General features: G+C 42.5%; 1 protein-coding gene across 11 annotated transcripts in view; it reads left to right on the top strand.

The window, feature by feature from the left end:
• TUB (TUB bipartite transcription factor) overlaps nucleotides 1-22792 on the top strand; it is a 173009-nt gene that overhangs the window by 56250 nt on the left and 93967 nt on the right. Inside the window, exon 1 of one of the 11 annotated variants that reach the window (XM_064657391.1) lies at nucleotides 20519-20941. The exons of the other annotated variants lie outside the window; for them this stretch is intronic. Coding sequence (XP_064513461.1) covers nucleotides 20904-20941 — 38 coding nt within the window. The 5' untranslated portion in view covers nucleotides 20519-20903. Of the gene's footprint in view, nucleotides 1-20518; nucleotides 20942-22792 lie in introns of those variants that run through there. 11 annotated transcript variants of the gene reach the window in all.

Here is a 22792-nt window from a genome sequence, read left to right as displayed (position 1 = left end):
GCTTATGAAAGAGGCACAAATTCTTCCCATGAGCTTGTATGGGCATTCCTCTCTGTAATACATGTAGTGTTGTTCCTCCTGCATATTTACAGCTTGTCTTAATGGGTTACATAAAATCTGACTTACATAAAGTGCTACGCACCGCATTATATGTGGCAGGGACCAACCTGGTCCTGAATGAACAAAATGGACACATAAGAAATAAAAACTTGCTCCAGGTCAGGGTCAGCCTGTGGCAGAGCAAAGTGAAGAATCCAGGTGCCCTGATGCACAGTACGGTGCCTTTTCACTAGTCTGTAACAACAATGTTGGGCAGATAATGCGGTAAGAAAATGAAAGAAATAGAAAGGATGACACGTAATCTGGACTGTGAGCCACCTCCTTTTCAGCATTAAATGAATGGAAAAATCCTACAACAACACCGTGAGACAGTTGCCCATACTGTAGGTGTTTGTGTTTTGGCTGGTGTTATCAAAATACACCAGAGAAAAGGCCATGCAGACTCTTCTTGAGCTTATGTAAATTTTTACATCAAGTGCATTTTTTAATCTGTTACAATTCCGTGTGCATTCATTGATCTCATTCTTCATACTTTCTCAAATTGTGTAAGACTGATCAGAACACCTGCTGCTGTACAGCTTTTACCATAGTTTTGCAGTGGGATCACACTACCACAGTGTTTCTGGATGATATTCTGGAATCTGAATAAGATCACGGTCTTTCATATTTTCTCTAAAGAAAACAGTCTTCAACAAAAGAAACTTCATAGCAGTGGTGACATTTAGCCAACACAATCTATTATTCCCATGAACTTGGCACACCTCTGTTCGAGCAGAAGTAGGACTTCTGCTTTGCTCTTCACTGAGGGGATTTTTTTAGGGATTAAGCAAGCCAGACAAAGGTGTTTGAAATTGATGCCGTGGCAGCTGAGTCATCTGAGGATATCTCTCTGATCATGTGTTTGTCACAAAGAGACATACGAGGCCACTTTGTAGGTGTCCCTTAAAGTTCTGAGGTTCAAAAACTTGTGTCCTGAAATAGTCTATGACTCACCTGTATCTGCAGTGCTTGCCCTTGTGACCACAAGGTTTTATTATTTTAATGTCCTTCTAACGCAGGTGCCGGCAATTCTTCTTCGGAGTATCTCATTTGTTCAAAACCCATCTGTCTGCTTCCTTGCTGAAGTCAGCAACTGTGCCTGTTTTGCTGTGACACTGACAGATTGCCTTTAAGTTGTCCCTATGTTTTCTGAAGACCTTAATAGATATGCTACTTGTTTTTGTTTGGTTTTTTTTGGGTTTTTTTTCGGTTTGTTTCCTCTGAACCCTGTGCTTTGAGATTTGCATTCTAGCAATGTCAGAACAGTAAAGATCCCAAAGCTGTATTTTAACAGTGAAAAACTGTATTTTGTTTTCTGTTGCTTTTACAACATTAATTTCCCTTCAACAAAAACTTTGGTGTATTTCTCTACTCCCTGCCTTACACACTTTTGCATCTTTTGACATTATGCAGCAATCCTCAATGTCCTGTTGAATGCACATAAAGTTTAAAAGTAAAATTTGTGCTTTATTCACGTTGTAAGTGTTTGACAGAGAGACATTTTAAAAACGCAGTTATTACATTTTACAATGGTAGTGTAAGCTGGAATATTCCTTCAGGACAAGAGCATGGGGTAACCAATGCTGTTAATTTAGAAGATGGGGCCTCGAGAGACAACTTTGACCCAAGATGCAGAGTGCAAATGTGTTACTAGATGTGAATGTTAGCCTGGAAACATGGAACTTCTGGAAGTGTTCTGTTCTGAGAAAGATTTAAGGTGATTTTAGGATATGTAGCTCTTCAGGAGAAACAAAGTACTTCTATAGCATTTTTTTTTTGATTGGGTAATAGTCTGAGCCCTGGTTTAAAGGGGCCTCTGAAATTTCTTGTCTTAGATAGGGCAGGCAAGAATTCTGATTCAATTATCCTGGAACGTTCAGTAGATGAGCAGATGATAGGCACAGTCATTGTCACCTTTTAAATTTTCACACCATGTAAAGTGAGTACCAGAAGTGCCCACTCCTTTCATGCTTCCTTTGTTTCCTGCATTTGGTTCAGTTCCTGCCTGCTTCCGCTGAAGCTTAGAAGTGCCTCAGGCTCCTCAGTACCTCTTAGGCTGTGTTAGCATGAAAAGCATATGAAGACAGTAAAGCATTTGAATAGCCATTAATTCCAAGTGCAAAACAGGAATGCTGAATGCTGAATTTGGCAACCTTTGGGTATTTGGAGGTAAACCTCTGAACTGCATTGCCTTTGGGAGGTTGGCATCATCATTAACTAAAACCTATCAGTCTGATACCTGCTAGGTGCCCATGTTCTGCAGAGCAGTAGCCTAATTCACTTCTAATTAAAATTCTGGCTTTAAAGTGAGTGAAGATGGGCCAGAACAATTTTCTTTTTTCCTTTCTGTCCTTTGTTAGTATCTGTGCTACATTTCTGTTTTATTTACTCTCACAGGGTCTGTTCAGAGGCAGAGCAGATGGGTGGCAATCCTGGGATTCCAGACATGCATTTTGTTAGTAAATGTTTCCAAGTGAACAGAACTGTTTCTTGCTTCATAGTTCCACTTCAGGAGTTCCTCTGCTCAGTTTACTCTTTTAGAAGAGGAGGATCAAACTGCTTGATGCACAACTGAAAGATACTTGCTTTGGTGGTGAAACCATACCCATCAAGAGGACCAGAGCAGGTTGAGAGACTGACCACGCATTGAACATGTTACCTATTTCTTAGAGCTATGAACAACCTCCTGAGAGGTGACATACTTACAAAAGTAGCTCTCCATCTTTTTTGCCACAAGCACAGTCTTTTTGCCGAAAATAGAATCCTTAGGATCCTCAGGAAAAGTGAAAGACAGTGATTGCAACTGCTCAGAGCCACCTCATGCCGTACATGGAAAGCATAAAACCGCAACGTATGCTCAGCTGCTGGTACCAGCTGTTACATTCATTATAGTAATTGCTACCATTAGCGTGCTATTAATATTTCTCTTACAAATTTGTAAGAGAAATCAAATGAAAATGCAAAGTCTGCTCCATCTGCAACCATTTATGTTCTTTGTGGATCAAGTCACACAAGCAACAATTTCTAGCAATGCTCTTGTCCTCCTAGGAAATGGTTCTTAGGAGGAACTTCATTTTTCTGAGTTACTTGTGGAATTTTCATTTTATGCTGGAGCAGAAAGACGGCATGTATGGGTAGGCACAGGTATAGCTGCTGCAGGATCTGCTTGCCTATTGCAGCAAAATCTATCACCTTGCAGCAAGTAGCAGGAAGCTTCCTGGGCCTGTTCTGCCTTTGGTGTAGCTTTGTACAACTTGGAGACCCTGGAGTTGGCAGAAAACACAGCCCTTTACCAAATAGTCTGAATAGGTGCTTAGCCTCCAGATTGGAGTCAGCATGCCAAACAACCCTCAGATTGGTGTTGATCTGAGGTAACGTCATTCTGACAATTGTGATGTGTTCCTATATCAGCTCTTCATCACCATCATCTTCCTAGAACACATTTATTGTGGGCCAAGGTTTGGCCCTATCATGTAGATTTTTTTTTCTTCCCTATCTCTGATTTTTCTCCATTTCTTTGGAGAAATTCTCACCTCCAAAAGTGCTGTTGAGTCAGCATGTTTCAGATCATGAGTGCCAATACTGCCAACAACAAGTAGCTGAAAAATGTTTTCATTTCAATTTTCTTTTTCATATAAACTACTACAATGGAAAATATTGTTGATTTAAATGACGCATTCATCTAAACTGTAAAAGACTAGTTAATTTTTCTGGTTCATCTCATATGAAAATGCAAAGTACTGGAAGAAGTTGTCATATTGATGGTTTGTAGTCTGATCCAATTTCCGCTGTTATGGAAAAAAAATTAATCAGAAGTATACTGGAGGTAAATGTTAATTACTTAGTGATCATAAATGACTCAAGACCATATTAGCACTGTTGTCTGCAATGGAATGCATATGCTAATGCTGCATACATACAGCTATAACATGGACTCTTTCGTGGTGACTGTGCACACACTGAATACTTCCACTGAAATCAGCTGGACTTCTTATGTGCCTGCTCAACATCACTGCTTGCCTTCCAGCACTTTGAGACTCTTGTGATCTGCAGCCTAAAGTCACAACACTTGTGATCTCTTTAACCTGTCCATTTACAGGGAAGATACTTCCAGCACTCCCTGTTGTAGAGAAAATGTGAAAACCGGAATTCTAAAGCTAAAATGCAAGAGGCAGATCAAAATAGCCTGAATTTATTTGTGAACAGTATGATTTTTTTAAGCCAGGGCTCCAGCACTGGAGAAGTATGGCATGACTTATGGATGCATGGGATGCTCAGTGCAGGTGGCATTTTCACAGGGCCTCCCAAGCTCCTCTGAAAAAGGTAACTGCTTCTGTTTGATAGCCATTCACCCACCTGCAGGCCCAAAGCCTTTAAAAGGCTGTGGCTAAGCACAACTGTGAGATGGGATGAGCTTCTCCCTCAAGAGGCTCTAGGACAGGCTAAATACTCTCTTGCTTCCCTCACATGCCTTTATATAAGCACATGGAAAGTTGAGGTGTGCCCTAAAGGGCAGTTTCACCACACACCCTGCAAATGCCTTGTCTGAGTCCATGGAGAGAAATTTCCTGTGTCTGAGGGGATGTGCTGCTGCTCTACTTTGAAGTATTAAGTACTATGGGCAGGGCTACTGTCTTGCTGAAGTGTGTGAAAGTGCCATTCTCACGCTCTCTGCACACTCTTCTCCTTACTGCCTGGAGGGTGAAGGATAGGAAAGGTGCTTCTGGGAGTTACCTTCTTCATTATTCTGGATTTCCCCTTCATCCTACCTAGTGTCAGCTTGTTCACCCTCGGGGCTCAGTGAGAGGGAACTTGTTTGCTCATCAGATAACCCAACTCTCACACAAATTTCATACCTCCTCAGAAATGGAGGAAGGCTGTGCACAAAATGAACTCTAGTCCAGGACCAGCAAAGACCTGACTATAAAGCTTGTCCCAGCCAAAAAGCAATCACTTCAAGGAGAAGCAAAACATAAAATTTGATGGATTTGAAATGAAAGAGCAGTTTATTCCAGAAGTGTCATACATAGCACTGATTGAAGCAGCAAGGTTTGAGGGAGACCCTGGTTAAGTTTTAGCAGCTCATCATTAATACTGCATCTGTCATGTTTTATGATGACTTACGTAGTATTACAGAAATAATGGACCAAGTTCTCGGCTGATGTAAATCTTCATCACTCGCTCCAACTCAGTGAAGTTCTGCCAGTCCCTTTGGAAATTTGGAGTTCGATTTGCAGTTTTTATTGTTACACACAGTACTTTGCCTGCTTCCAGAGGCTTTGCAGTATATATTCCAACTGATATAGACGATGTTGATAAATTCATCTGAATGCAAAGTCTTCTCTGCAGATTAATAACATGAAGTTGGTCTCATAAAAGGACAAGGACCTGACCTCGCATTGCTAATGCAATTAAAAACACTGAAGAGGTCTTGCTATGGTATTAGCTCATATCATTGCCATTCTTCTATCAAAAATGTAATTTGGTGTTTATGCTGGTACAGCAAATTCAATTCTATTAATTCCTGAGTTGTATTCCTTGCATGTGAGAATACCCATCAATTTGTCTTTATGAGTTCTGCTTCCTACTGATATCTATGTGCAGATTCTAGATGTTGAACCAATCTGTTCATTTGCAAAATGATATTTGATGTGACCTCTGTTCACTTCTGTCATTATATTTTCATCCAGATTCTCCCTACAGTTCATTTGTTTGAGCTAGGAATGTAGAACTTGATTTTCAGGGCTCTCTGCCTCTGAAATGTGAGAGTACAGAAATGCTGTCAGAGAGCCACCCCTCAAATACCCCGGGGGGCAGGAGCAAGCCTGGCAGAGGGCCAGGGCAGCAAACTACCTTCCTGGAGGGCTGTGGGCTGCTAAGCTGGCCAGGCCATGGGAATTGAAGTATAAGATATCAGTATGACTGGGAGAAAAAGGGAGAAAAACTCCGCAACATTCACAAATTTAGCCTAAAAGAGAGACCTGAACATGCAATGGTGTGACCTGCCAGCCATTCTTCGAACAGATCATGCGGATCTTAAAACTAAAGCCTGTGTGCCAGCAGTCTCAGACAAAGAAATTTAAAAGCTTGGGCTCGAAATCTGATTTAAATTTAAACCATAATTGATTTTTTTCTCATTTTGATTTTTATGAACAGATGGACTATAGCTAGCAGTTGCCCTTGAGGAATCTTTAAAAATGCAGTTCTGTGAACTGTTTCTCTGAAGATTGATACAGCTGCTATTTCTTCAGCTATCTCTGATTCATCCTCAATTACTATATGTCTGTATAAAATAATTACAGGTTTTATCCAGGAACTGAGCCTGGCTCTGTATTTTTCATAAAACACTTATGCAGGGTTGGTTAGCAAAAGAGATGATTTTATCCAAGTATTCAATTGTTTAGCTTTGAATTTTATTCTCTTATTCAATGTTTTGCTATAAAGCAGCAGCTATATTTCCTCCAAATTGAAATGGAAAAGGTTTTGGCTGCTCTATACATCTCTTTACACTTACTAATTTGTCTGCCAGAGTAAATCACACACAGAATTAACTTAGGAGAGTTATTAGTTCAGATGAAGCTATTCAGACTTATACCGATAAATAAATTATGATCATGCCCTGCAACATCTCCACTTGTGCAAAAGTCAATCCACTCTTTCCCTTTCCTGTGAATGTATTATGGGAAAATACTTTGTAGAAAAAAAATCAATTTTAAATGCAAGATGAGAATGAACTGAATGAAAGTACTTGGCATTAGCTCTGGATGACAGGGTGATGGAAGCTGGGTGGTAGCCACATGAAAATCTCACCCGATGATGCAAATACAATTTAGAAGAGTTCACCTAGTTCTTGCCCCTCTGTATCTCCAGGTTCATCTTTGACAAAGTCTTGGACAATGATATATCCATTGTAATAAGGAGGGCAGCAGGTGAAACCACTGAGACAGCCAGCTGTCCAGGCAAGACAGCTCCTCACACATTAGGGCTGGCAGGTCTCTTCCTTCAGATGCCCTAGGGCATTTGGAGTAGAAAACATTTTGTTAAGAAAATGCTTTGTTCCCTCTGCACCTTCCATTTTTTTGCTACCATTAAGGACATCTGGCAGAGATTGGGCTAAAATCCTAATCTTTCTTCTGAAGAAATGTGAGAAATTAGGCAGCCAAATAGCTTCCATGTGCCTTTATATAATGACATGAGGGGGATTGTTCTTCTTTTAAGATGAGTTAGCAAAGTTATAGATTATCAGAAGCGTTGTCAGTAAAATAGATTTTCCACTCCATAGAAGTTGTATCTCCATCTTCGTTTTCTGTATTATTTTGATGCACATAACCTGTAATTTACATGCACTGCTGAGGAGGATTGCAAGTGTTAGTCTTGTGCCTGGAAGAATTTTCAGCATGTATGTCACTGAAATGAAGTATGGAAGGAGTCTATTCCCTAACTTGTTTTCAGTCCAATGTGCTCAGAGGCTGCTGCTGGAATTTTGCAAGGCTTTTTGATGGAAGTTGCCACTTCTAACTGGATGTTTTTGGAATAGCCTCTGGATTCTGGTGTTTCCAGTACTGGTATACTATATAACAATCAGCAGCCTGACTGTTCTTTGGGGATATGATTAAAACCCTTTGGTTTAATGAAGTAAATTTCATTCTTCCACCTCAGAGTGCCCAGTTCATTATAAATTGATTTAACTGACTCTCATTTAGGCCATGAAACTTTGGATTAGACCGCTGTGCTCTGTTTTCTTAAACTTCTCTGCTGAAGATGCTTATTACGAGGCAGTGAGAGAAATTCTTTAGTACCTCAACACTGAGTGCTCAGTAGGCACTTCCATGATGTGGACTTCTTAAAAACCCTACAATTTTTAACTTACCTAAATTACGATGGTTTACAAGTTCAGCTTAGCATAAATGGATTTCGATATCTTTTTCTACATGTGCTTGTTGGATATTTTTGGCATAGCTCTTCATCCAGATAATGGCACTGCAAGGGCAGACAAATACATCTGGGGGCCATCCTGCATCATATTTTGACTGCCTGTTTTTTTTTACACTGTAAACATTGCATAAGGAAAGAGAGACATAAGGTGAAATGACTGTTCAAAATCACTTCATCGGATCCTGGACTGAGAATCTCATTCAGCTGAAATTCAGTCTCATGTGCTCTTGTACTTAAATTGCAGTTTGCTAGTTTGCTGCCTCTTTTGATGCTTTGGTTTGATGCCTGGAGTTCTCTTATTCTTCAGGGACTACAGGTGTTCCTCACAGTACCTTTGGCCATGAATATTTTCTTTTAAATAAAGGGGAGATAGATTGCTTCAGGGATGCAGCTGATCACAAGATATAAAAGGTAACTCGAGCATCTCTGGAAATAAATGAGTGATGCTGAAAACCTGGCATTTTTCAAGATAAATATATTGAATCAATTCTGCTCTTGAGATTGCAATTGGGACAGAGGTACATCTCCCTCTGTACCTGCTAGAATTCACTTCATTTCAGTGGGGAATGAAAATAAGTCATATTCGGTGACACAAAACACTGATTGGTAGGTGTTAAAAGAGCCCAGAGTCTTCATTTTAAGATTGGTCCAAGTGTCCCTCTGTCATGTAAGCAGGCAGGAGTACTCATACTACTCAATATTTATTACAACTGCTATACTGCAGGAGTACAGCACAGTGATCTCAGGGTAGGGGAAATATGCACAGAAGCGCCCTTTGTTTTATTGTCACCCTAAAGTCTCACTGGTGGACAGTGAAGTTTGGTTAAGCAGGATGCCAATATGAAAACCTAAAAATTTTCCAGTATTCTTTTTCTCATTTACAGTTAAATCAAAGGTTTCATTTAAAGGAAATGATATTCACTGATTCTTTCAAATATTTGAATTAATGAACAATTTTCTCTAGACATCCAGAGCTAGACTTAATTGCAAATAATTAAAAATTGTATCAAGGAGAGATGGCACTTACTGACGTTAGGACAGCATAGTGTAATACATCTTGAGGCTGGCCCGTATAATTGTGTTTTCCTCCTCTCAGAACCCTTACCTTGATCATGTCAGGCTGAACACAGATTACATGTGCATAAATAATTCTACCTGTTCCAATGGAAATTTGGAAATGTTCATTTATTGCCAACTATTTCCTTCCAAAATATAATTTTCATCCGAGCCACAGGCTGCGCTACAATATCTTATTGCAATGTAATAATACATTTAGATCAGTTGAACTGCCTGCACACAAAATAAGTAGCAGAGGAAAAAACAGGAACTCTTCAACTGGTATTTGACAGCTAGGGCCAACAGGAGGGAAACACGTGATCTCCATGAACAGCACTCTGTGAGGCTGGCTACTTTCAGTAGAAGTTAACACACAATGTATTTTTCTACAAACTAGTTTGTTTTTAGAAGACAATTTGAAGTAAAATCTGCTATTCAGAAAAATATACAATATGTTTCCTTTCAAGTGTTGCTCATTTACTGTATGATTGGCATGTTCTGTGCAACAAAATTCATGGCCATCAAGCAGTAAGAAGTTGGAAAATAGGAAAAAAAATACCAATATCCACCAGCAGCTTCTGTACTACTTCAGGTGCTACATTCCTTTGGATATTTAATCTGTGACTCATTTCTAATTGACTGACTTACTCCAATATCCTATTGCAGTATGTGGTATTTTTTGAGCCTTTTCATTGTTTTAATGTTGTTTGTTGTTTTATTGGTTTCTTTTCTCCCAGCCTGCTGATATATGGACCTGTTAATGTGTAGTTTCCCTGGCTGCATTTAGTCCATTAACCCCAACTCTGTCTTCTAGACCTGAGTCTCCTGTTGTCTGAGTTTATTTTTCATATAATTTTCCCTTCTGTCTTGTTTTCTCCTTTTCCACATCAATTTGCCTATTACCCCTCAGTGAACATTTTCAATGTTTTCTGGATTGGCTGTGGCGTTTGTCCTGTTTCTCCTTAATTTCCTCCACTGAGCCTTGGTTTTGCTTTGTCATTTCGGTACACAGGCAGGATCTTATTGTTAAACTGGGTCCTGCCAGAGAATTAAATTGGAAAACATGCCAAGAGGCACAGAAGGGAATTTCTCTAGGCCTTTGAGTCCATGTGTGTCTCAACACATCTCTCTTATACTAGAGTACAATACAGCACTGGTTGTAAACAGGCTGTTACATTACCACCTTCCCAATGTAAGGGAAGGCAGTGTAGAGAAGGATCAATAAATAGCAAATGTCAGAACGAGGAAACTGCTCAGCAGTTCCTGAGGAAGAGGCAGTGCTTTGTGCACAGTGGATTCTCAAGGGCATTGTTACAGTTCTCTGTGAGAGGGAGCAGAGTTACAGAGCAGGTATAGCAGCAAAAAGCCTGTGCCAAATACCCATCGTGTACAACTGCTTCATTATGGCTGCTAGAGGTACAACATGTATGTACATTATATGTACATAGAACATAGCCAAACATACTAGTAGTTTCTGGGAAAAGGGCCATCTGTGGTTTTTGAACAGACTTTTAGTAAGTGCAGAAAATCTAGTGGGTTTTATAATACCTTCTTCCACTCAGAAACTTCCTGTTTCTTCCCTACCTCAGGTTTTCTCCTTGCTTGATCTTCCTTGATCTTCCAGTCAAAGTGTGCTGGACCTCAGAGGTTAACTGTGCTGTCCAGGGGCAGAGACAGTAAAAATCCCTTCCTGAAGACCTGAACCTCTCTGTCTTTCCTGAAGAATCTTAATAGATTCTCTAAATTCAAGAAAATGAGGCAGAGCTGTGAAAGAAATGTAAACTGATCCACTGCCACATCATTCATGCAGGAACAGGAACGATGGGTGGTACCAGCAGGAAGGCAGTATCAGACTGAGTTGTCTCATGCCCTTTACCTTTTTCCTCTCCCCAGACCTCTCACCAAATCCAGTCCTATGACTAAGCTTACATAATTATTATTTCTTTTAAGTGAATGCATCATATCTTTTACCAATTCAAATCATCTGCCTGGTTTCATATTCTCCATAGCATTCGCTGTACCTGCACATTCACTGAAGGAGTGTTGCATTGTTCTCACAGTTTCCTTTTGATTTAGTCCTAAATTTCACACATTTTGTGTGAAGCTGGAATTATTTCTGCTTTCAGGCAGTTTGCCTTTATAACTTGCTGTACCTGAAGGGGTTTGAAGGACATGGCTGCAATCATGTTACCACTGTTATGATCCAGACCTGAATAACTGACTGGGTTTGGCATGTAAATGAATCAGGCACATGGACCCAGCTAGAAGGATAGAGGGGGAAACGTGGTATCAATGCAAGTAAAGTCCAGCAGGATTTGGCTTAGAAGAGCATGGAATTGCCATTGATAAGGAGGTGTGAAGAAATCCCAAGGAGTCAAAGTAGCAATTCCCGAGCTGGCTATTAGAGAGAACATCCATAAATTACCTGCAGTAATTTCAGAGGAAGTGGATGTTATCTGAAAAGGGTCTGAGAGGCCAAAAAAGATTGGTTTATGCAAAGCAAAATGAAGAAAAAGATTTCACACGGTCCTCTCCCTGTACAAAAATCTGCACAGGTTCAGATAATTTTGTATTCATGTAATTTTTATACAGTTTTAACTACAGAGATGTAAACTATTTGATTGATCTTTCCTTGGTTTTAATTCTTATCCCAAAATTGCATATGAAATGTTGCTTTACCTTATCTTCTGCCATGCAAGAAAAGTCTCTTTGAAGAACTTAATTTTTTAAAGTGGAAGTCTTATTTTAATGCATCCTTTGTGTTTTCTTTACAGCGCTCTTTGAAGTTATAGGTTTTGCTTAGCAATTAATTGGTGCTTAAATACATTATCATTTTATATCTAGAAGGGAAAGTTTAGAAACCTATATTCCCATCTGGCTGCCAGAAAATATATTTTGCAAACAACAGTTCCTCCAACTTTTCTTACAGAAAAACAAACAAAACTGCTTTTCTTTGTACTAGCTGGTGAGGGGACTCTGCTCAAACCACGGATGAAGTTAATGGGGAAAATGTGCTCATGGTCTGCCAGATGCAGCTGATGCAGTTCTCACAGAACTGTTGGTAGCTCAGCATTGGGCTCTCCCACTCTGAATGAAATGTGTTGCACTGAGGGCTGCAGCACAGCAGGGTCTGGCCTGATGCAGGTGCCCTCCCCTCTGAGCTGGTGGGACCTGATTTGCTCTGAGTCAGACGCTTCAGGCGTTTCAGAGGGGCTGGCAAAGGTGCAGATAGGACCATCTGGAGTGCCTGGGGGGCTGCTGCAGGTGAGTGCAGGAGAGCTCTGCTGGGGGTGGTGTTTGTGGGAAGGTGTGCTGGTGGCAGGTGCTGGGTGGCACAGGAGCTGCAGGATCAGTCCATGGAGAACGCCAGGCAGGAAGTGCCCAGGTGCCCATGTGGGGAGCTACTGCTTCACCAGTCAAAAAACTCCTGCCCTGGCATTCTCCAGTGGAAGCTGGGAGCTGCCCAGCAAATAGCTGTTAAACTTCAACAGCCAAATCACTGTATTTTACTGGTAAACAGTGAAATAAAACATTTTAGAAGAAAATGCAAAAACATACAAAAAAAGGCTCTTTATGCTGGACCTCATTATTGAACACAGTGCCTCACATTTAGCTTATGTTGAACTATTTGGCCACAGCTTTAGTCATCTATTGAGGTAAAGTGACAAAAGGGTGTGCTGAGATCAATAACATTAATAGTGCCTGCAAACAGAAATTCTCAGCCAGCAGTTTAAGTTAATTTAGTGTATCTGTACATTTGAAATTATTACCAGTTGCATTAGATTGTAATTTAGGGAAACACTGAGTAAGCAATGCACTATCATCTTGTCCTTGTACTGGCAAATATGGAGGACTCAGAAAGTGCTTGGCACACTCTACCCAGAATCTAATTTGTATGCACTGAAGATGGATGTTTCAGTGAAGATCAACTGATCATTTCCTAGCTTATCCTGAGGATTTCTATTTAACTGCAGCCAAACTAAATAATCTAGCTCTTGCCTTGGTTTATCATCTCTAATGTGAATGTGATGTTTTATTGCATTACAAAGATGATGTAAAGCAGTCATATTACGAGTAGTGTCATAGATTGGCCAGAAGTGCAGATGATTGCAGTAAGTCAACTTAACAAGTTGCATAAATTCTGGAGGAAAATCAGGTGTTTCCACTGCAAGATCAAATACATTTAACCCATTCTATTGAAAAGAGTGCAGAAGAACAATAATTTAAATACTCATACCTGCTCCTTTTGAAAAGTTTTACTAGCTAGATCATTTTAAAGAAACCAAATGAAAATAATAACTTAGTACTACTTAATCTTAAATATTATCTGAAGACTTTGAAGACTGCAGAATGTTTTCTAGCTATAAAAACGCTCAGCTATTCTAAAGCAAGTTTCCAATTTTCCAGCTGCTTTGATTCCAAACAAAACCATTCAATTTTTTTTTCCTTGTACAGTGAACTCAACCTCATTTTAATTTGATTGCAGCTTTGTGCTAAAGGGTAATGGAACGTTAATTCTTTAAAACTCTGTGGCTCTCTTTTATTTTTTTTTTTTGTAATAAACTGACTTCTTTGAGTAATTGTGTTTGATGGAAGAAATCTAGAGGGTATAAAATGAGAAGGTCATTATCATGATGTTCCAAACAAACACCTATGGCAAAGCATTTCTGGTTCTACTTACAATTTCTGCAGGGAGCATTTCAATTTTCTGCTCATCGTCAGATGAAGTTAACAGCTTTTAAGGGGGGAGAAGTCACACCTGAGTTTGAAATATCTGTGAATTGGAAATATCTCTGAGATTAGACAGGATTTTGTTTGGCTTTTTGTTTCATTCCCCAATACCAAAGCATGAACATCTAAAACTATATCATCAGTTGGGGTAGATGGTTTTAGATGTATAATTTCAATGGGTTTTTTCTTATTTACAATAACTGGAAGTAATGCCTTCGCATGCTTTTACAGAACAGTTATGAAGGATGAGCTTAGCTTCAGGTTAATCCTGAGGTTTTGCAGTATTAAGTACAGTTGCTTACTCACCATGCTGAAAAGAAAATACATGAGGAAACATAATATGAAGAAACGGTTTGAGATTTATCCTTTCAGCAGGCTAAGATATGCTACCGTTTGCTAACAGCTTGCAAAAATTCAAAATTTTAGCATGGCTCTCTCAGGCTGAGTGGGAAGAGCCTTCTTTTGTCCTCTAGACTTGCCATGAGGTCAAAGGGAGATGCAATATGTTCCCCTCTTGATGGCTGAGAGCAAAATGATGCATCTTAGCTCAGAGGACCAAATGAGTAAGAGGGACAAACTGAAATACAGGAAATTCCATTTAGACATATGACAACACCTTTTGACTGTGAGACTGGTCAAACAGCAGGACAGGCTGCCCAGAGAAGTTGCAGAGTCTCCATTCTTGGAGATAATTAAACCTTGTCTGAACACAGCTCTGAGAAACTTGGTGTAGTTGGCACAGCTCTAGGCAGCAGGGTTGGACAAGATGATCTCTTAGAGATGCCTTCCATTGCCATCCATCCTGTGATTCCATGAAAACAAAACAGAAAAAAAAAAAAAAAAGGAGTCAGAACTGAAAACTACCCTTGATTTTTAGAAGAGAAAAACAAACTAAAAGTGACTTACGATTTTCATGCAGGAAACTGGCATTTGGTTTGCTATGAATTTAGACCTGTCTTATAGACAAGAGACGTGTACTTTGGGCAGGGGAATCTTTTTGAAAATATGTCTGGTTTAGCTGGTGTTCTAACCACTTTGAGTGATATGTAAATAGCATAAATGGTTGAGAAATGTTCAAAGAGCCTAAATGCAGGAGATGAGAGCAAAATTACTGTGTAAAATATGGTTTAATAATAAACTTCAAAGGGAAAAGGAGCCCTTTAAAGCAAAATCTATGTGAAATAGTATGCTGAAATGGGATAGGGTTATCCAATTTTGTATTTAAGCATTGTCATAGGAAAATTCCTCCTTCATGAAAAATCTCTTTAGGTATCAGGATGTAGGAATAATATAAAAGGGTATTAAAAAGGGGAGCCTGGAGGGAATATATAACAGAATCCATTTCTAGTGGCCCCACCGTACTTAGGTGAGTATTCAATGGGACAGCAATTTCAAATATGACAGGAGCTCTAGTTATGATTATACTAGTTTCTCACTCAAGTTTCAATGACTTCATGTACAGCAGTCACATAGTTTGTTTTCACCTCAGTAACAGGATTTATTACTTACAGTGGAGAATAAAAACAGTAATTGGATATACCCAGGGCAAGATTTTGAGAGAGATCCTAAAGGTGTTACAGGATGTGGTATCAGACTGAACTAAAAACTTCTTTAGCAGGTGTTGAAAGCAGGCCACCAGCATTAAACAAAAGGGCAGTGGTGTATGAGCTTTGATTTCTAGTGCTGGGAAAGTGAGCTTAACAACTCTTACTCCTCAAAAGTCAACATTTTCTCATACTTATTTTATAGGAATGTGTAGATGTAGGTGTCAGCTTGATATTAACTGTAAAAACCCTGATATTAGACAGGATCTCCTGGAGCTAGGCAAGTTCAAACTGAAGTGACTAAAGTGAGAAATTACCCTGGATGGCAAGAGAACTCTATTCTGTTATTGCAGAATAGATTTTATTTCAGTGTGTTACTGATCAGTATTTATGCTTCACAGTCTCGCAGTAAAGAAACAGAAATGTACTTACTGGAATGAGAATAGATGAAATGCAATAAGGAAAGGTGAGCTTTCATGGAGAGATGAAGATGATCAACCACGTAAAGGCTGCAATCAGTCTTTCATATACCAATCTGTCTCCTTCCCAGAGTTTCATCTCCAAATTGTTCACCTTTACCACAAAATTTTCTGGTTATAGTTGAAATTGGCATATCAAAAATAATGCTTTTTTTCTTACTAGGGAAACAAGATCTAACCTGGGCTTCTTCTGTTTAAGGTGCAAGGACAGTGAACTTGGCATAAGCCTCATCCAAAACCCATAAGAAGCAGAATTCTCTCTGTCATGTCTTTGGTATTACTGAAGTGTTTATTACCATTCAGGGCTTTGATTTGGTTTAGTTTTTGTGGGAATTTTCTTATTTTTGATTTGTGGAAGTTTTAATGCCCTTATTACCATCCCTGGAGTTTATTCGGAATTTGATCCAATGCATGTCAGAACTCACAGCTTGGGAAGAAATGCACTGAACTTGCCAAATATCAGCTCATTATACAAAACCTTCACCTTTGGCATCTGATCCTGGTTAGGTGCACAGTTTGATTTTCAGACAAATGAACAAAATATCCTAGATAAGCTCACAACTGATCTGATCTTTACACAGAAAATTCCATGAACTTTGTTAGGAACTCTAGATTTGCAATGAGTACAGACAAGTTTTATTTGGCATCGTTTTGCTTCGTGTATGTTCACTTGATTCTAGATATATTGGAATGGAAAAATCTAAATACAATCACTTCTGTAGTTATGCCAGCACAAACATATTCCTATTCCTTGTCATTCGGAGCTTAAAATTAGAAAAGTCCAAGACAAAAAAGGAAAACTTAGAATCTTTACACATTTATGCCAAATCTGTTCTGTTTGTGCTGCTCTAAGATTTAAAATGCTGGATAGAAGTGCTTGAGCTGATCTAGAGGCAACAAATGGGCAGCTTTGGCCATTTTTAAAGACCTAAAAAGTAAAGATTGAATTAGTCTTGTGAATGTCTTATGAATGAGTTAGAAACTGTGAGTTAGGACGTGTGTTCTAGTAAAGAATAAACCCAGGGTGGGTTATGGTGTTCGCCTAGGGTGTTAATAACTATACTTTTCCTATTTTTAAAATTCAGCCTTCTTTTCAGGTCAGCTAAAAAGGTAAACACGGCAGGAATTTAATTCAATACATATCCTGAGCCTACTATAGCAGCTGTGAGGTGTAGGAAACCTAAGCCACACAACCTGCAGACCTTTAAATCTGCAGCACACAAGCTCTGAATAGAGCTGTGCTTACTGGTGCAGATGCAACAGTGGGCCTAGAAAGAGAAACAGTAGGAATATAAGTAGATTAAAAACCTCTCTATAAAAGACACTCTATGCATTTTTTCAAATCAGTATATACATTTACTACTTTATTTTTTTTAATGGGCTAAATAATAAGAAAATTAATTTCCCCATCATGGGAAAATTAGACTTAAAAGTCATGAATCTGTACACTTAGGAAAGAGCTCACATCAGTTTCTTATTTTACTGCTTTCTTAGGTTCTCCAGACTCCCTTTCAACAGAGTCCTCCTGCTTTGATGTCTTGCTCTCTACCCAGATTGCCAGAAGGCTTTCAGTTGCAAATGCAGGTGTTTTCAACTGTTAGATATAGTTGTGTTGTATTATTCATCACTTCAATTAAAAACCATATTAGTAGGACACTTATTTTACACAGAGGACAAAACAGGGATAATTGGAAAGACAGCACACTGTATGTAGAGGAAGATGTTGCTTAGTGAGACACATTTGGCAGTGGAGGAGCCAGGTTTGCATCTACCTTGCTGCTTTGCATTTGTTTCATATATCAGTCATTGAACCTTTAAAGCTCTGTTTTTCTAACAGTCTGCCTTGCCCATCAAGCTGGTATCTGAAACTAATTAAACATGGCTTTTGAGAAGTACAACTCTCTTCACAGATAGCACCTACAAATCATCATTGCATGTAAGGGTTATTTTCATGTTGGTATTTTTTCCTATTTTTTGTTTTAATCCTTGGAGAAACAGGCGTGTGTGAAGCCAGTTCTTCCCTGAGCTGCTGAGAATTACTAGAAATGCCAGTGAATGTATCTGCACCTCAAGGGCAATCTTGAGGCTTGTTACACAGTAAAATGAACACCTTGGTCTTTTTCCTGGCAAGGATTTCTCTGTAGCACCTGCCCTGTCATTCAGAGATAGCTCTGTGTGCCATGTAGACAAAACAGAGGGATGTCCATAGAAGATGTTATGACTTTGCTCAGAGTTAGAGATATGCAGTAACCCTGCTCTTAATGCTGCCAGCTGCAGAGGGCTGGTATTCACCTTTCTGTTCTGCTCACCTGCTTCAGAAACGGGGGAAGAGCATTGCCAGTGAGAAAGAACCAAAACTGGACAGTGAAGCAGTACAAAAGATATGTATCAAAGATGGTAAAGGGATGAGGGAGAATTGGGGCAGGGGAGGATGAGGGAAAGGGCATATATAAACCCTTCAAAAGCAGATAAAACACCATAGAATTGTTTTTCCCTTCTTCGCCTACAATATTCCTGATCTTTCTTCTCCTCCATCAGCTTTTCATAGCTGGACATTATGCTCTGTGCACCCCTATCTTCCAGCACACCCTCACAGTCTCCCATCTTAACACCTAGTAACCCTGTATGCTTTGTGTTTGTTAACACAAACATGGTCTTTGGCTGTTAAATGACAGTAAAGTAGTTTCCTATTTCATATGACTCAAAGGTTCAGAGGCACCTTTTTGATCTGTGTGCATTTGCTCCTGAAGACATGAAACTGTTCTTTCGTCTTTCTTTTTTTCCACAGAAGCCTCAGCAAACGGGCATGCTTAAAAAACACACCCCTTAGTACTAGGAGATGAGAATCTCTCCTGCAGCCGCCTCCTCACCTAATAACACTGCCAGGTGGTCGTGAAGCTGTTGTTTTACAGCTCCAGGTTGTGCCTGACTGGAACAGAGGGCAGTTGAGTCCAGTGCCTGACATTGGTCAAGAAAGCAGCAAATCATTTTATCCCCAGGGTGTGAGGGAATTCTTCCTTAAAAGCAGGTCTCATTTTAACTTCTGGAAAATGTTCAAATTCTGGTTTCTGGATTGAAAACAAAATAGCCTTACAACAGTGAGGAATACGGTAACATTTCTGTTACCTGTTAAGCGTACCACCTTCTGTTGTGTCTTGCTGGCTTCCTGGCCTCAGTCGTCTTCTTTGGTAGTGGATTCAACCATACAGTTACGTTGCATGAAAAAGTACCTCCTTCAATCTGTTTCTAATTTGCTAAATTATAATACTCTCCCTGCTTTTTATGCTGCAAACCCCAAATGAACGTTCATTTTCTGTTGTTCTAATCTACCATTTCTGGGCACTTACCTCCAAACTCCTCGTCTCTATTTTCCTAGGTGAATATTTTTTCTTTTTTTTTTTTTTTTTTCCACTTTGTTCAGGTGTGCATCTTTCCACAGCCTTAATCATTCATCCTTCTAGTTCTGCAATCCTTGCAATGGGAAAACCTGTACTGTACCCTTCTTCCATATGGGTTCAAACTATTAAGCAGAAAACCAACGCTGCAATTTGGGGATGGCTTAGCAGGTCAGAGCTTCACATCTTTGTTACTTAGGTGCCTCTTACTATCTTAGCCTTTCCAGGGTGTGACACTTAATTCCTTGGTTGCTTATTCCACAAATAATGTTTTGTGCGAAAAGGTGACTTCAGTTAATTCGCAACAGTGTTTTCTTTAAACATCTCCTCCATATACAATACAAATGTTATCTACAACAGAATTGTGAGATACCAGGGACTGACATTATTCAAAGCAAATAGAGATTGGATTTTTAATTAATTCTTATCTTTCACTAATTTCTTTCTTCAGGTCATGTTTCTTCCACAAAGTCCGGAACTGTTTCTATAAGCTTATAGTCTGACACAGGCAAAGGGGAAGAGGTGGGATTTACATGGTTTAAAAGGGCTTTACTTCTGCTGTGACTATAGAAGTTGAGCACAGCTAGTCTTGCTGGGCTGAGTGGATGGTGGCCTGTGAGACACCCGTGTATCAAAAGGCCCGTTCCTCAGGGAGCTATAGCTGTACTATGCTCCCAACCAGCCTCAGCCTTCCACCAAGGTTTTCCCAGGAGAGCTGCTGGAGCTTGTGGCTGTGCCAGGGCCAGCCGAGGTGGCCACGAGGTCCAGCAGCTATCACCAGCGCAAGGCCCACTGTTGGCAAACAGAAACCACGGATTTTCCCTTTAAGCCGCGTTAAGCTTTTACAAACTGCCCTCAGGCCGTAGCTCCTCGACCATTTTGGGGCGAGCTGCTGAAATTCATACATTTTGGCGGTGGGCTGGGCTAAGAGGAGCCTGCGTTCAAGGCTGCGCTCTCCTCGCACCTCTCGCCGCCTCGGTCAGGCGAGGAATGCCCGGACCGCGCCTGACTCGGGGCTCGGTCGCTGCCCGACGCCAGGGCGGGACAGGGCGGGACGTGCCGGGCTGTGCCGAGCCGAACCGAGCCGAGCCGCGCAAAGCCGAGCCCAACCGAGCCGTGCCCGTCCCCACCGGCCGCGGCGCCCGCACATGCCCAGTGGCGGCGCGGCTGACGGGGCAGGGGCGGGCCCGGCGCGGGGGGCGGCTCGGCTCGGCTCGGCTCGGCTTAGCTCGGCCCGGCTCGGGGCGGCGCGGCGGGTCCCGCCTCGCCCGGGCGATGCCTGAGCGCGGCGGCGGCGGTGGCAGCGGGGGGGCGGGCGGGTAGCGGCGGCGCGGCCGTGGCGCTGCTGCCCTGCCTTTCCCTGCCCGCGCTGGCCCTTCCCCCGCCCCTCCCCGCTCCGGTGCGCGACTCAGCCGCCGCTCCGGGCAGGGAGGAAGGGCTGGGAGCCGCCTCCCGCTGCCCCCGGCCGCCCCCTCCCCATGCAGCCCGGCCCGCCGCTGGGAGTCCTCCCCGGGGGGATGTTTCTGCGGCCGCTGCCGGGATAACCGGCGCGGCGCCCGCCCCCGCCCCGGACGGAGGATGCTGCCCGCGCCGTGGCGGGTTCCAACTCGGGCAGCAGCGGCCGCGTCCCCCTCCTCGGCTCCGGGCAGCGTCGCCGGGGAGAGATGAGTTCACGGCATCAGGCAGACTGGATCCCTTACAGGTAGGGGGGACCCCGCGGAGGGGGCGGCGGGTGGAGCTGAGGCACCGGCGCTGCCCCCTGGGCGGGAGCCGCTGCCCCTCGGCGGGCTCGGGGGGTCACCGCCGGAGCCTGTGCCTGGTCCGCGGGGCCGGGGCAGCCGGACCCCCGCCCAGGCGGGGCGGTGGCGGGTCCCGCCGCGGGGAGCGGGTCGTGGACCGGCCCGGTCGGGTGCTGCCGAAGGGGGGGACCCGGTCCCGCCTCCCAACTTCGGGCCGGTCCCGCTCCGCGAAGTTGGGGGCCGGGCTCGGGCAGAGCTGTCAGCCCCGCGGGGAGAGCGGGCAGCCGTCCTGCCCGCCGCCGCCCCCCAGCCCGTGGCGGGCGGAGCGCTGCGCCCTCGGTGGCGGCCGCCACCCCTGGGGCAGCCTCGGGGAGCCGGCCCCGCGCTTCCCCCGCCGCCGGCCGGCTCCGGGAGCGGGGCTGCGGGGCGGCCACGGGCGGCGGTGCCGCCATGGCGGGGAGCGGGATCGCCATGGCAGCGCCCGGCCCGCCGCTGCCATTGGCTCCGCCGTTGCCATAAGCTACGGGGGCCGCGGCGCGGCGGCGGCCGCCCGGGAGGGAGCCCCGAGCGCCAGCGCGCCCGGCCCGGGGTGTGCGGAGACCCCCCGGCCCTCCTCTGCCGCACAGCCCTGCCCTGCCCCGAGCGCCCGCCCCGGGTTTGGAGCGGGAGCGTTTGCCGCTGTAACCAGGGAATAGTTTGTGTCTGACTTGCCGGTCCGAGGAGAAACCGAGCCAAAGGTCTCGCTCCGGGCGGGATGAGCTGTGTGCCGTGGAACAGTAATAAGGCCGTTTCTGAAACTGCTGTTCGGAGTGACATTAACATTATGGGTTGGTGGTTTCTTTGTTTTTGTTTTTTCTTTAAAGTATCTTTTTCAAACTGGATTATTACAAAGAGAAATCATGCTCTTCTGGATACGACAGCACAGCATGTCTGTTTCATTAGTTTGTTTGTAAATAAACCAAGGTAGATACAGCAACATAAATATTTGTTTTAAATGTTGGTGGAGAATCACGGAATTAAAAATATTTACAGAATAAAACTAACAAATATTAACAAAAACAGGTGTTTGAGCAGGTCAGCTGTAGTTTGCCCCATTCTCAATGGCAGTGTTTGTAGTGGGTCTGTGCCACAATGATTGCAACATAAATACAAATAAATCACTCCTTAATACAGGGAAAAAGCCCCCCCACAATAGATGCACAAGTGGAAGGTCATTGTTTTGATCTGTGCACGTGATAGTTCAAATCAGTAAAAGAATCAGAAAGAAAGAAACCTGATTACAGTGAACCTGAGAATATTGCCACTCTCTCTCCAATAGCTCTTTCAACCCATGTGATTTGAAAAGACGTAAGAAATTGGCAATAAGGCTTCAAAAATGACTAGTGGATACATTCTGATGCAATTTGAAGCCTTGTAATGAAGGCAGAAATACCAGAGGAACAGCTGTTCATGGCTCTTCCCAGCAGCAGTGGAACAGTTTCTCCCCTCTCTCACTGTACACAAGGCTCTGCAGAGGCCAATGCCAAAACTTTGCTGAGGGTTTTTGGAGCGGTGGCCTTGAAGAAGGAAGTAAAACATCTTTTTCTGCTCAGTGCAGCTCAGAGAAGCAAAGGGAGGCAAAGCAGTAGATCTTCAGAGAAACACATTTGATGATACTCATGTCTTTTCTAATATAGTATTTTTCTTGAATGTTAACCACATGTTTATGGCCAGAAACTGCTGGGGACTGCCCGAAACCAAATGGTAACTGAACCATGCTCCTGCTCTGAAATATCTTTATTTAGGTTTCCAACATAGAATTCTCTCAAGAAGTT

The sequence above is a fragment of the Pseudopipra pipra genome, chromosome 6 (genome assembly GCF_036250125.1).
Source record: "Pseudopipra pipra isolate bDixPip1 chromosome 6, bDixPip1.hap1, whole genome shotgun sequence".
Classification (NCBI taxonomy): Eukaryota; Metazoa; Chordata; class Aves; order Passeriformes; family Pipridae; genus Pseudopipra; species Pseudopipra pipra.
This window is presented reverse-complemented; position numbering and strand designations above follow the sequence as displayed.